This window comes from Hordeum vulgare, chromosome 1H, assembly GCF_904849725.1.
Source record: "Hordeum vulgare subsp. vulgare chromosome 1H, MorexV3_pseudomolecules_assembly, whole genome shotgun sequence".
In the NCBI taxonomy this organism is placed as follows: domain Eukaryota; kingdom Viridiplantae; phylum Streptophyta; class Magnoliopsida; order Poales; family Poaceae; genus Hordeum; species Hordeum vulgare.
Genome location: NC_058518.1, coordinates 20,121,613 through 20,134,992, shown reverse-complemented (window position 1 = coordinate 20,134,992; position 13,380 = coordinate 20,121,613). Strand labels below are relative to the sequence as shown.

General features: G+C 45.1%; 2 protein-coding genes across 3 annotated transcripts; both read right to left on the bottom strand.

Moving 5' to 3' along the window:
* Positions 1-508: 508 nt before the first annotated feature.
* Positions 509-4,326, bottom strand: LOC123452299 (protein-tyrosine-phosphatase MKP1). Of its 2 annotated transcripts, none has more exons than XM_045128973.1 (3): positions 4,224-4,326; positions 1,911-4,133; positions 509-1,117 (listed from the first exon to the last, which is right to left on the bottom strand). In XM_045128973.1, exons 2-3 carry the CDS (start codon positions 4,107-4,109, stop codon positions 1,064-1,066), a joined length of 2,253 nt encoding a protein of 750 aa, XP_044984908.1. In that variant the 5' UTR covers positions 4,110-4,133; positions 4,224-4,326; the 3' UTR covers positions 509-1,063. The 2 variants fall into 2 exon arrangements, with proteins under 2 accessions (XP_044984908.1, XP_044984979.1); XM_045129044.1 differs by lacking the exon at positions 4,224-4,326 and having other exon boundaries at positions 1,911-2,511; positions 2,620-3,975.
* A 2,787-nt stretch (positions 4,327-7,113) lies between these two features.
* Positions 7,114-12,724, bottom strand: LOC123452215 (beta-hexosaminidase 1). Its single transcript, XM_045128864.1, has 15 exons — positions 12,334-12,724; positions 12,131-12,217; positions 11,312-11,347; positions 10,963-11,074; positions 10,782-10,852; positions 10,556-10,686; positions 10,391-10,407; positions 10,102-10,150; positions 9,578-9,678; positions 8,718-8,777; positions 8,313-8,346; positions 8,117-8,215; positions 7,953-8,012; positions 7,599-7,849; positions 7,114-7,502 (listed from the first exon to the last, which is right to left on the bottom strand). The coding sequence occupies exons 1-15, from the start codon at positions 12,682-12,684 to the stop codon at positions 7,327-7,329; spliced, it is 1,635 nt and encodes a 544-aa protein (XP_044984799.1). The 5' UTR covers positions 12,685-12,724; the 3' UTR covers positions 7,114-7,326.
* Between the last annotated feature and the right edge of the window lie 656 nt (positions 12,725-13,380).

Genomic DNA, 13,380 nt, shown 5'->3' with positions numbered 1-13,380 from the left:
TGCTTTCATCTACTACGGTTGATTAATGTTTTCTACAGTAATGTTCTTGTACAGATGTTTTGCGTTTCATGTGGTGTTCAATAAACATGCTTTGTTTAGATTTACCGAAATCAACATGTGGTGTTCAATAAACATGCTTTGTTTAGATTTACCGAAATCAACGTAATGCTTCCTTGGTATTTCTTGGATAGTTAAGATGATTTTAGTTTCTTGGAATTGCATGGTACCACGTGTTTTGAATTCCTTTAATTTACTTGAACTATGTCCCTAAAAAAATATAAAAATGTTCCAGAACCAGGCTTGCTTTTCTTTTTCCAATTTTAATACCATCTCTATAACATCCCATTCTAGCACACGGGAGAAGACTTGAAATGAAAAGCACAAACAAATTCAGGCCGCCTGTGACTAACAAATTGACCCCAAAAAAATTAATGGCAATTGAAAGGATGGAATATTGGCTGCATGAATTTCACAAGGGCAAGCAATGACAAAATTAAATGGCAAATTCTTGGAAACTAGGAACTGTGTATGATGATAGCAAGTATGAATATGACCAGAGTCAGAAGTACACTGCTAATACGAACATGAGCAGGACAGCAAATAGCCGAGTTCCAGGTTAAGAGTTAAGACCAGCAGAGACACCTGTAGGCCAGGAGGATTACAAATCTGTTCTTCCCTGAGATGTACATGATTTCCAGGGGGGTATAAAAACGACAACAGCAATCTCCCGGCCTATGGGCTTACATTACAGTGAAACGGATAATATACACCCGGTTGCGCCAAAACCCAATCTCTGTGTGTTAATTCACACAGATACAACGCTCTGGCAGACTCCTGCCATTTTGACACAAGCAAGTAGGAAAAAAAAAACAAGGCACAAATTGCCAATCCATCTGCTCTACTAAATGGAATCTGTAGCCTATATGTTCAGGAGGGAAGGGTTGTCATGACTTATACCTCGCCTGACAGTCGCCACTGCATGGAGCGATGCTGGAGGAAATGCCTTCATTGAATTGATAGTTTGCGGCAGTTTGTTAAGCTAGTAGAATACCCTGACCTACTGTTAACGAGCATCCAGCACCTCCAAAAGATTCTCGGTTTCATGCTCCTTGAAAACCTGTATTGTTTAAAGATCAACAGGGGTTATAACCGGCTAATTACACATACCAGTTACAGAAGTAAACTGACGGGACTTCCCTTGCTAACCACAAGTCTATTCCTATATGAGGTTGTGAATTTTGTGGTCCATAACCATATATGAACATACCCAACATCTCTGTCTAGTGATTACTTTCGATAAAAGATAGCTCCGAAAAGACATTAGCATGGTGCACTTGTCTTAAAGAAGGAAAAACAGTTTGACTTTCTGATTCAAGTATCTGGATGACACAGCATTCAAAGATCAATAAGGTGGTGGGGCTAGAGGTATTACCAGTTACCAAGGGTTGGACTTTAAAATGTAGGCGTTTATGCAATTTGTAATGATTGTAGAATTACATTTATGCGATGTGCCATGAAATGATTCGCCCATGTACAATCGTATTACATAATAATAGGATAAAATATGGCCCATTTTCCCAAATTAAGAGAACATTAATGCTACTATCAACAATCACAAAGGATAAGAGGCTCAAGATATGAGAACAATAAGCACTGGTCAATAGTAAATGTTGGATTCCTATAGACCGGGATTTAACTAAATATTGCCACTTGCCAAAAGTTTGGCAGTTGTGAAAACATATCCGAGCATGCTGTCACTAAATACAGTCAGTCATCTAAAACTATGACCTAGAAACTAAAAAGGTAGTCTTCTATCTTCTACACAATTTACGAATATCAAGTGGGACCTAAACATACAAGTTAACAAGCAGACCAGAATACACAAAATAATATGTATAGCGTGCACGCACCTTAACAGGAAGAGTGTTGTTGAACCCCTTCTGATTAAGAAAATCACCAGCAACTTGCTGCCAATCAATACTGTCAACGCCTTTGCTGCACTCATATTCACCTCCTACCCATACGCATACCATTTTAACTGCTTCTGCACTTCTGCTGGCATTAGGAGCAACAAAAATAAAAACTGTTTTTGGGTCAAGATCCTTGCGAGCGAATGCAGTCAGCTTCTCCATGCAGGGCCATCGGTAGGCTAGTAGTTGAACATAATTACAGGCCTCTGAGTTAGTATGCTCAATTAATATGGTCTCACTGTGGGCAGTAGCCTCTGAGTTGCTGTCAGTTGCTGTTGAACTAGTTCCGGTGCATTTCTCTGGGCAAGAAACACCAATAAGCTGTGCCACACCATTGGTATTAGCCTTATCCGTGACTTCCTCTGCTTTGTGAATAGATGGTGCCCGTGGTGGCAATACTAGCTCCTTTGGGAGTGATGGTAGCTTCAGACCTGAAAATCCTCCTCTTCTTTCTGCTATAGACGAGACCTTGGACGGAGAGCGTGTTGATCCCAGGACAGGCTTTGAATGTTCCGCATTAGATGACTGGCGAAGAGGAGACCTAGATGATGGCACCAAAGCGTGTGGCAAATTAGATGAAGCAGGTGAATGACCAAGTGACGGTGGGGAGCTAGTTGAAGGTGACAGGGAAGGTGAGTCTGAACTGTACTTTGAACTAATGGTTGAATCCGATGAGAGAGAGCTCGGAGAAAGGAAAGGCGGTGATATTGATGCCTCTGCAGTCAAGTGCTGTACCCGTGGATCCAAGTCCCTTATCAGAGCAGAATCTGAATAAACTCGAGATAGTGATCTTGAGATAAACTTGCGCCTTAGTAAACTCCAACTACTTTCTCTCGCTGGAAGATGGGTCTCATCTCCAGTCCCAGAAGACGAGAATGCTGGAACAACACCCCCAGCTATCGCTTTCTGGACGAGATCAAAGTCAGAATCATAAGACTCCACTCTCCGGCTTCCGACGCCAGTCCTGGATGGTGAATCAATCTGCTCCTTGCCAAGCTTCATTTTGCTGTCTGAATTAATAGGTGCACTGGAAAAGGCGTCCCAAAATTCAGGTTGCTCCAACCCTTCTCTGACAACTTTGATCTGCCCCTGCACCTTCTCATACCTCACCACCTGAAAAGCTGCCGCTCTCGCATCCTTCTCCATTACCGTATCACATTTAATTCCAACCCAAACATAAATCGACGAGAGCACATGAACTATGAATGCACCCCTAGAGTCGAGGGCCGCAGGCGAGGGCTCGTTCAGCATTTTGGGCACCAGATGCAGTGGAGCATAGGGCGAGTGAGGTGCCAACCGATACATCCTGAGCACCGAGTTTGGGGACAGAGGAATGGCATGCACCCGCTTCTGGCACTGAAGCAGCTGGCATGCGAACCCCATGTTGGGATTCGCGATCCCCCTGGCGGCCTTCACAAACTGGAAGGCGTCGTCGAAGCTCTGCCCTTCCCTCCACATCAGATACGCGATGACCAGCGAGGTGGAGCGCGAGACCCCCTGGCAGCAATGCACGAACACGCGGCCGGCCTGCTCCCTCACGTCCTCGAAGTAATCAAACACGTCGTAGAGGATGCTGGTGATGTCCTCGGTGGGGCTGTCCTGCAGCCAGAGCGTGCGGTAGATGAGGTCCGACTTGAAGTACTCGGGGCAGACGAAGCCGACGCAGTTGAGGACGTGGGTGATGCCGTTCTTGCGCAGGATGTCGCGGTTCTTGGCGACGGCGTCGCCGCCGAGGTAGACGTGGTCGGCCACCTTGGAGCACTCCTTGTCGAAGAAGGCGATCTGGTCCTTGCGGCCCTGCGAGCGGAGGGTGGAGAGGTCGAGCCGGAGGCCCTCCCCGGGCTTGGCGGAGCCCGGGCCGCCGCCCGCCTTGGACGCGCCGGGGGTGGTGGGGTTAGGCCACTCGCCCACGTCGTCGGAGCCCGCCTTGGGCCACTCGTCCAGGCTGCGGCGGGTGATGGCGAGCGGCTGCAGCGGCGGGAGGCAGGCCCGGCCCTTGGACCGCGGGGTGAGCGGCGGCGGGCCCATCCGGGGCGGGAGCGGCGCCGCCTCCGGCGCCGCCTCGGCGGCCCGGGACGCCGACCACGACGCGGAGCGCCAGAACTTGCGCCCGCCGCCGCCGTCGTCGGGGTTGGCCATGGGCCACGAGTCCCGCGCCCCCACCTGCGCCAAACCACAAGATTCACCCACCATTATTCCCCATCCCGCCGCCCCCAAGAACCAAAGAGAAAAAAAATCCGCGGAAGCGCGCACCTGATCCGGGCACTGGCCGCCCTCGCGTCGAATCGGGAGCGCCCGGCGCGGATCGTCGGCGGGCCGGAGCGAGCAGATCGGGAGATCGAGCGGCGCCGGTCTCGGGGGAGGGGAAGGTGGAAGGAGGAGAGAAGAAGGGCCGAAGCGTAAGCGGGTGAGGGTTTTGAGGAGGAGGGCGTCGGATGCGCCTGGAGATCCGTGCGGGGGCGGATCGGACGGTGGGTTTGACGGGAGCGGTCGTGTTGACTGGCTGGCCTCGGCGCACGAGAGGGGAACGGGACAAGTTGGACAAAATGTTAGGTGCACCTGCTCTTCGCCCAATGCCCACGGGGAACGCCCAATTTGTGGTACTACCATTGGCCACAATTTTTGCCCATAGCCTAGCGTAGAAAGAAGGGCGGAAAGGCGGAAAACGGGATGAAAGGGCGATCAAGTACCGCCATGTCGGGAGAGGAAGGCGAGAGGCCGAAAATCAGGATGAAATGGGGGTTGAAACTGTCGGAATTGAGTACCGACATATTAGGAGAGGAAGAAGCCAAGCAGGAAATCGGGATGAAATGACGGTGAGAACCGGCGAAACTAAGTACTAACGCGACGTTGACTCGAGTTATTTGGATTTTGTCCTCCGAAAATAAAAATGGAGGGTGTATGGTTGGAAATCGGGATGAAAACAGATATAATTAAGTAAATCAAAGACCTCATTCGGTTCAGGCACAACCCATTTCTCATGTCATAACACACTTGTTTTACCATACAAGTATGGTCAAAAATTGGTAGTATCACGGCCGAATTCAAAGGCAAATCCAGAAAATCGGGACAAAAACATGGTGATATTAAGTAATGCCACACTACAGAAGGAAGGCACGTAAAGCCGTAAATGCACATAGAGGTTTGACGATCAAGGTCCTCTCATGGTGTTGACAAATGCCATTTCTCACGTAATATCACAAGTGTTTCATCATACAAGTAATGTGAATTGGTCATCACAACCGTAAGGAGGGAACAAAGCTAGAGTTCGAGATAAAAACAAGGTGGAAAATAGATGAAATTAAATATCGAACAACAATACAAGAGGAAGGCGCCAAGCCGGAAACATGCACGGAGATTTGATGAAGAAAGACCTCATGCGGTGTCGACGTTATTTTCAACGTTTTGCGGTAAAATTATGGTCATGTTATTATACCCCATGCAACGTAAGATGCAGGAGACCGGAATACTCGGCCATTTTCATTCCAGAATATCTTAAAAATGGTCAGTCAAATCAACAAACTACTGCGGATATGCATGGAACGTATGATAAGTCCAGCGTTCTTATAATTGTATAGGTGGTCGCATGCTCTTGTTTGTTTTTATATGTGGTCAGCTGGTCAAGGCCCAATAACTAAAATTTGTTCGTATATATACCATTGGTTTATTATTGATTGATTTAGAAATAATGCCAATCCTGGTCAATACGTAAGGTCCATTGTTTCCTTGTGCGCGCAGCTGTCGCTGTTGTGAACTGTGATGCTCACTCCACACCCACCAGTGACAGTAAGAAACTATGTATTCTTATTTTCTTCTACTACTCGTAATTATTAGACTTCCCCCTCAACTGAAACAACATTTTCATGGTAACAAATAATTTTATTCTGGAGTTTTTCTTTCTTTCGTCATCTATCTTTTGTCTGTACCAGAGGTGGGAGACCGTAATACAAATATTATACTCCCTCCGTTTCAAAATAAGTGTCTATAATTTTGCACTAGAGTTAATATAAACTTGAGACACCTATTTTGGCACGGAGGGAGTATGTAGTAAGGGCATGCTTGGAACAGCGGTAATTTATCGCAAAATTTGCCAGAAAATCCACCTCAGAGAAAATAATAAACTCTTGAATTCCTCTATTCCAAACGAGCCCTAAACTATTTTTGGTATCACCACAAAATTCTCCAAGCAACCCCTTCAGTCAGCATCAATAACTTATCGCAAAATTCGCCAAACAAATCCATATCGGAAAAAGTAAATCTATGTTTGAACTCCTATGTTCGAAATGAGAGCTAAACTAGTTCCCGTATCACCAGAAGAAACAACCACGCCCACTGTCATAATTGTCGTTAACATGGGTATCTAGATACATCCATTTGAACGACAATTAATATGAGACAGAGTGAGTGTTTTTGGGTAGGACGAGGGAGAAATGAGGCTACTAGCAGCGAATTGTAGATAGCCGTCATGATCAGACTAGGAAAAAAATACCACTATCCCAAGAACCTCCCTCAGTCAACATCAATGGTCCAAGAGGCAAGAGCCAATCTTTCTCTCATTTCCGGTACAATGAAAAAGGCTTCAGACAGCAGCCCAATTATTTATGGCAGTATTCCTTGCTTCAGCTTCACTGCAAAACTAAACAATGGCCAAAGGCAGCAGATATATATGGCCAAAGGATTGTGACATGGTAGGACAACGACCTGTAACAAATGACCAAAACTTCTTCATTTTCTGGGAATGATTTTTCCTTTTGGGAAAGATAGATGGCCAGAAATTTGTTCTCATCTCCAAGCAAGGAACAGCCCACATGTTTGTCGTAGATCGCACGCGCCATTAATGCGGTCTTGGACCAGCAAGGGCACTGGGGCAAGCAAGGGTGTTTTGAGGTCAAAGACAAATCCAGGAAAAGGGTGATGAATGACAGTGATGGGGGTCCAAAATATCCAAATGTAAGAGTAGAGACAGTTGAAATATCCACACACTGAGATTCACATCACCTCTCTTTTACCAGTTCAAAGGAGCCCTGCTTGGCCTATTGGCCAGTTGCAAATGTTGATCCGGACACTCGTGTTCAACAAACACGACTGTTGAAAAGGCACGCGAATAATACTGTTACATCGGCGACCGCCTTTTCTCCGGACGGATCGAGCAAAGCTGGGGTTTTATTAGAGTTTCGGGGTGAAATACACGGGGAAGGATCAAGGGCTTTTATTGTCACGGGTGTATAATATGATGCGAGTGAACTTACAGGAAATGATACAGTAGAAGTGACAACACCAATTTGGTAGAGTGTGGGGGGTGTAAGGAGGCAAGGCCAAACCCCCTCGTGTGTATCTTCCGCTTTGCATGATCGGTTTACTGCAGAAAACATGATCCAGGGCCGATCGGAGGTCGCCGAGCATAGAAGTTTGTGACTGGAGCTGCAGCGATTCCACGGTGATTCAGCAGGCATCTGAAGTAGTGTAGCCGAGCCAGGACGGTTGTTTCCAGGTCTTGGGCGGAAATGGCCTCCAACTGACTCCACATACGCTCTGTATTATTTTGATAGCGACACATAAGCTCCTAGAGAAATAATAGAATGAAAAAGGAGGAAGCAACGAAAGCCTCCCAACTTGTATAGTTCATACCTGCTGCCGCAGCTGCTCGTGGCCATATTGTTTGTTGAACATCAGAGGTGTCTGCCGTCTCACCCCACATGCAAACCTCTCCACCTAGTACCAGCTTTTGTTGTGCTGTGTCGTTTATTCCTGCAAGTGGCTCGGCCGTGTAGACTTGTTCCCACGGAACATCAAGATGATCAAGGTACCATACACCTTGGTTACTCATTATACATCTCAGACCCTTTGCAACAACTTTAGGGCAGACTCCAGGACCCAACCTGAAATATGTGAAGATTCAGCTTATGCGTATCTTGGATAATGGGTATTCGAACATGGTTGTCGCAAACTGATTCAGTTGCTCAAAACAGACTTATGAATTACCAGTTATGCACAACAGTCCGGGGATTGAGGCTTTCTCCGAATGAGTTGAAGGTTTCCTCCCTGCAGAATGAAGAGGGTCCCAATGCCACAGACGAATGGTAAATGAAACCTCTTTCTCTTCTAAATAAAATAAATAAATTTAATGAAGGATGTAATGCGCAGACCAATTTACAGGAATCCAGTTAAGATCGATTGCTATCTCCTGAGCTTTCAGCACGAAGTATTTGTAAGCTTCCTTTGTAGTCATGTTGCGTTCATCAAGCCTGTCATAGTTGGTGCTCAGTAATCAAATGAAAAGACCGTCTAACACAAGACTGAAAAATAATTCATGAAATAAAGTACACAGACAGTAATTCATACCACTGCTTCACATGGGGTGTTAAATTCCAGCAACCTGCGATGGATATCAGAATGAGGTGGATAATTTTCAGAGAAAGAACAAAACCTCAGTAAGACAACAGAACATTTGTATAACAGTATGCATCTTTCTATCATCCTGTACCCAAAAATATGTTGAACTGGTATACGCCTACTTATGTGGCAACTTCATTGGGTACAAATAACATGTGTCCCTTTTAAGGCACATACAACCTACAACTTGAAACTGAGGTATTCCTATTTGGTACACGCACACAAGATTGTCTTCATATAAGAGGTTCTCTCTTAGCAGTTTAATTGGAAGATTATTGCTCCACTTTCGGAACTTGCAACTTGTAAGTTCTTACTAACAAACTGCTTTCTGTTAGGCAAGAGAAGCAGACCAACCTGTATATACTTCATCACCACCAAGGTGAAACAACCCAAATGGAAAGATTTTTCTCATATCTGAAAAAAAGGAAAGTAAATTTCAAGTCAGAAGATCAGTTGTATTGCAGGAAACAGACAATGTCCCAGAACTGCCATTGACAGTGGGGTCATTGTTGTGGAACATTATTATGATTATTTGATCGGCAGATATTGTACAGGACGATGGTCCTACTCCAGCTATACAGAATTATGTATGCCTTGCACTGCTTATGTGGTCAATATAGCCTGCACATGCTTCTACAAAACCTAAATGTCCAATCCAATATAGGACATACAGTTATTGGCTAGGTCCTACAGAAGGCATGTCAGATGTTTCTAACAAATTATTGGTTCATGAAATTATATAGTTAATTAAATAACTTCACGAGTAAGCTTATAATGGTAAAATATAGGCAAAGTTGAGTTATTCGGTCCATTTTAATACTCACCTGTGAAGGACCACTACTAGGTAAAGCACCAAATACAAATGTGAACTGTGATATATATGTTGAATGGCATAAATGTATAATGTGCCTTTCCTGTCTTACATTTCACATTCTTTTCTTGTTTACTTTCGAAGAAAAATAACACTCAAGGTCAAACATAAATAGCAAGGGAGTTGACATTGAACATAACTAGTTAATTCTTAAATGAATTGACTTTTTTGGGAGTAAGGCCCAAGAGGAACTAGGCCTCAATTTTAATCAAGGGGAAGCTGCTGTTCGAAACCAGGCTGGCTAGCCTACCATCTATGGTATTAGCCAGTAAGACCCTGGGTGGTTCTGCTTCAATAGGTTAACTGAACTTTGCAAGAAAAAAGGGATAAAAGAGGAACTAACCAGACAAAATTCCAGTTATTACTTCGAATGTGAAATTACTAGAAACATCTAATGGCTCTGTACAGCTAAGAGAAGGCCAAAGTTTTGGATATCCATTTCCCCTGCAGATGTTTAAAAGCATGAATAAATTTTGTAGAGCAGAAAACAAATGGGTACTCCATAAGTTCATATAACAAGAACCATGAAAAATAAAACATTTAATCTGCAATGATTGCTTGCGTAGTCAGGTAACCTATTTACTAAATCTTCAGTTGCTTGGGTAGTTGGATACACAAGTGTGTAATACATCTAATTAATCAGATAGCACAAATAGTGATTAAATATTGATGTACTCAATCATGGGAGCCTGGAGCAACAACCTGTTTGGTTAAACAAAACTTTGCAGCTAAATGATATACAAAACAACAGGTGCTTTTTTTTAATATTTTGTACAGGAGTAACTAGGTTTACATTACGGACCAACCGAGAAAAAAAAAAGGTATCCAAACATAATACAGTATCATGAAGTCTACAGGCAAACTCACCATGATTCTGCATGACCAGGTACGTCAATCTCCGCCATGACATGAATACCTGAGAGAAGTAAAATAATAGTAAAAACGTGAAGCCTTTTCAGCAGACTAATTGTTTGCACAAGCATTAAGGAACACATGATGAAGAGTTCGGTAAACATGTCAGTGTGTAATTAACATATATGATCCCTCGTAACTTTCTACAGAATTAGTGTGTCTTTCCTTTGCATATCTGTATTTCTTAAATATATTTTTTTAGAACACAGTAAGATGACAAGAAAATTCATCAACTAGAGCATACCTCTTTTCTTAGCATAACTTTAGCATTGTGAAGTTGCAGATGAGAAGTCGCGGTGAAAACAATTAGAAAAGATCAGTCAGGTACATAAGTGAAATAAAAAAACTTGACAATAGAATATATAAAGAATATTATAAAATACAAAGTTAAATTACAAACTTTACATACCTGACAATATAGCGTGCATCTTCCACTGTGTACCGCTCTGATTTTGAATATGAACCCTTCCATAGATTTGGATATGATGGTATCTCCAATGGAAAAGATTGTTCGTCGATGATATGCCAATGAAGAACGTTCTACTGGACACAACTCTAGTTTGAGTATGAAGCTATGGAGGAAGGAGAGGTAATTCAGGTAAACTACTGGCATGATCCCAAAGATAATAGGTTACCAGCTTAGAAAATGACATGGAGTCAATGACTTGCTTTATCACATCAACTGGGAGGTAATGCCTTGAGGTGTCTGCAACAGAAGTGACAGAGGGAAGACTAATCATCATGCCATTCTCCATTTACATTGCAGTCAATTACCCAGTCATATTAGCTTAAGCCTTAGAGTAATTGATACTTTACCTAGCATCAAGCCACGGAAGGCAAAGCGTGGTTCATCCTGAATGTACCATGGTGCATAGCGCACTTCAACATTTTTTGTGTCGTAGTTAAAAACACATAACTGACTGAATGTCTGTCAAATAATCCAACAAGGGGGGAAATTGTAATGCTGGTTAGTGAATGGATAAATCAGACCAAAGGCATCTTCAAGTGAGTGCTTATGACCAATATTCTCACACACAGGAGATTCTATGAGCTCTAACTAGCCCTTCAAAGATGGTAAAACAGGTGTACAAGTAGCAGGTTATTAACGTAGATATATACAAATGGGGGTCCCTCAAATCTCAAATTCTGCAAAACATGGCCATACCTCTAATCCGCGAATAGCTCCATATATGGTATTAGCCTACAAGGGCAGACAAACTAGCTTCAGTGACACTATGCTTGTGCATATAGAAGAGAGGTGGAACAATTCTATAAATATAAATAAGTTTCTTCCTGACAAAACTAATTTCCAATTGTCAAAACTCATGCATCTAACAGACCTGTTAGAATGTCTTATGTAAAAGGACTAAGTTGAGATACAAACACCTGTCACTGTACTATTGCCAGAAACTAACCGTAGTCGTTAAGTGCTCCACAGCCATTGACCATCACTTAAATCCAATTGATGTAATGTATAGCAATGTGAGCATTCCCCGTGGCAGCTGCTCAGCTGCTCGTAAGATAACCCAAGGTCAAAGTGTTTTGTGCCTAGAGTTCATTACATGCATGTAAAGATCAAAGATGCACAAGATGTATAGCAAATGGAGTACCACGCCCTCCAATCCAAATTATTAGTTCCAATTCTGTAGTAGTAAACATCATGATGATTCATCATTCCACGATTAAACACAGGAAACTAATTACAACGGAAAAATCTAGCCCAATTCCCAACGGAAAAGGCTCGCTTCCACATTTCACAACACACGAAAATATGTGCAAGCTTTAGCCCAAATCCCAACGAAAAAAGTTCATCCAAACAGAAACTGTATTATTAGATTATGCTGCATCTGCAGGAAAACAGCCCCCACATCTACTCACTACCAACGAGTAATTTTGAGAGAATTTTGCTGAAATTCTCTCAAAGCATTTCATCAAATCACTCAAAACGTAGGTATCTGATGGAATGGAAGAGAAGAAACACCACCTCTATGGTTGCTCCGCTGACGATGGAATTGGCGCCGCCCGCCACCGCGATGTAGATCGTGTAGCTCTCGTCCACTCCCAGCTCCAGCTGCATCCCAGAAAAAAAATGGAGAGAACTCACGCTGGCGTCGCGCCCTTACCCAGATGAAGCAAGCGACAGCCAAACCTCGGAGCATAGCAACACTAGGAACAGAGCAGCCGTACCGTCTCATCGGCGGAGGCGACGACGACGGTGAGCGTGGCGACGTCGTACCCCGCCGAGGCGGGGCGGGCCGCGTGCGCCCACGGGGAGAAGATGAGGGACCTGTACCTCCCGAACGCCTCGGCGACGGCCGAGGCGCCGCCGCCGGGGCCCCGCGGGTCGAGCGCGAGGTCGGGGTCGACGGCGAGGGTCCGCGTGCCGGAGGTGAAGTTCTTCGGCAGCGGCCAGATGTACACCGGGTTCCCCGTGGCGGTGGAGTTCGCCGGGGTCGGGTGGCGCCGGGCCGCCGCCGCGCCGGAGGCGGAGACGGCGACGAGGGCCAGGAAGAGGCAAGCGAGGAGCTCCGGGGGCATTTTCGTAAAATCCGTAGGGATGATTCTCGGGGTTTTAAATTGTGGTTGGGTGAGAGAATCATCTCGTCGAGGTTAATGTATGTATATGTGGCGCGAGATGCGAGCGGTTTTTCGTTTGGCCCCTTGGTGGTTTCGCGTATCGCGTTACGGTCCAGTCACTTGCTAGCGAGTAGTACTACTGTAGTAGAGTAGCTCATATGGATAGGGATTGCCGTAGAGCTACGGATGGAGTGGAACGGAAATACAGGTGACGCGGGGGTGTCTTGCGCGAAGCGGGCCAGACAGACAGAGACAGCGGCCAACAACCAGGTGGTGGCACGCCGGGCCGGGGGGTCAATGATCCGCGCCAGCTCACGGGACCTACCAGCGCCGGTGACCACGCCACGCAACGCAACTAGTGACTGCGTCCCCCTCGTGTGTTGTTGGCCTTTGCGTCTCTCTCACCGGCAGCAGCATCTGGGCTAGCTTCGTGCGTGTCCTTCAAAATGCATGGGCGGCTTTGGCATCTTGTGTGCGGCCAAGATCCACACAAGACCACACGCATGCATGTAGTGTTCCATTTCACGGTGAACTTACATGTTTTTTCTTAAAGGAAAACATAGCAATCCATTAACTAACTTAATACGCCGGGCACGTCGCCAGCTACAACTTCTGTTACAAACTCTCGGAATTGACCCATCCAGGTTTCTAGGCACC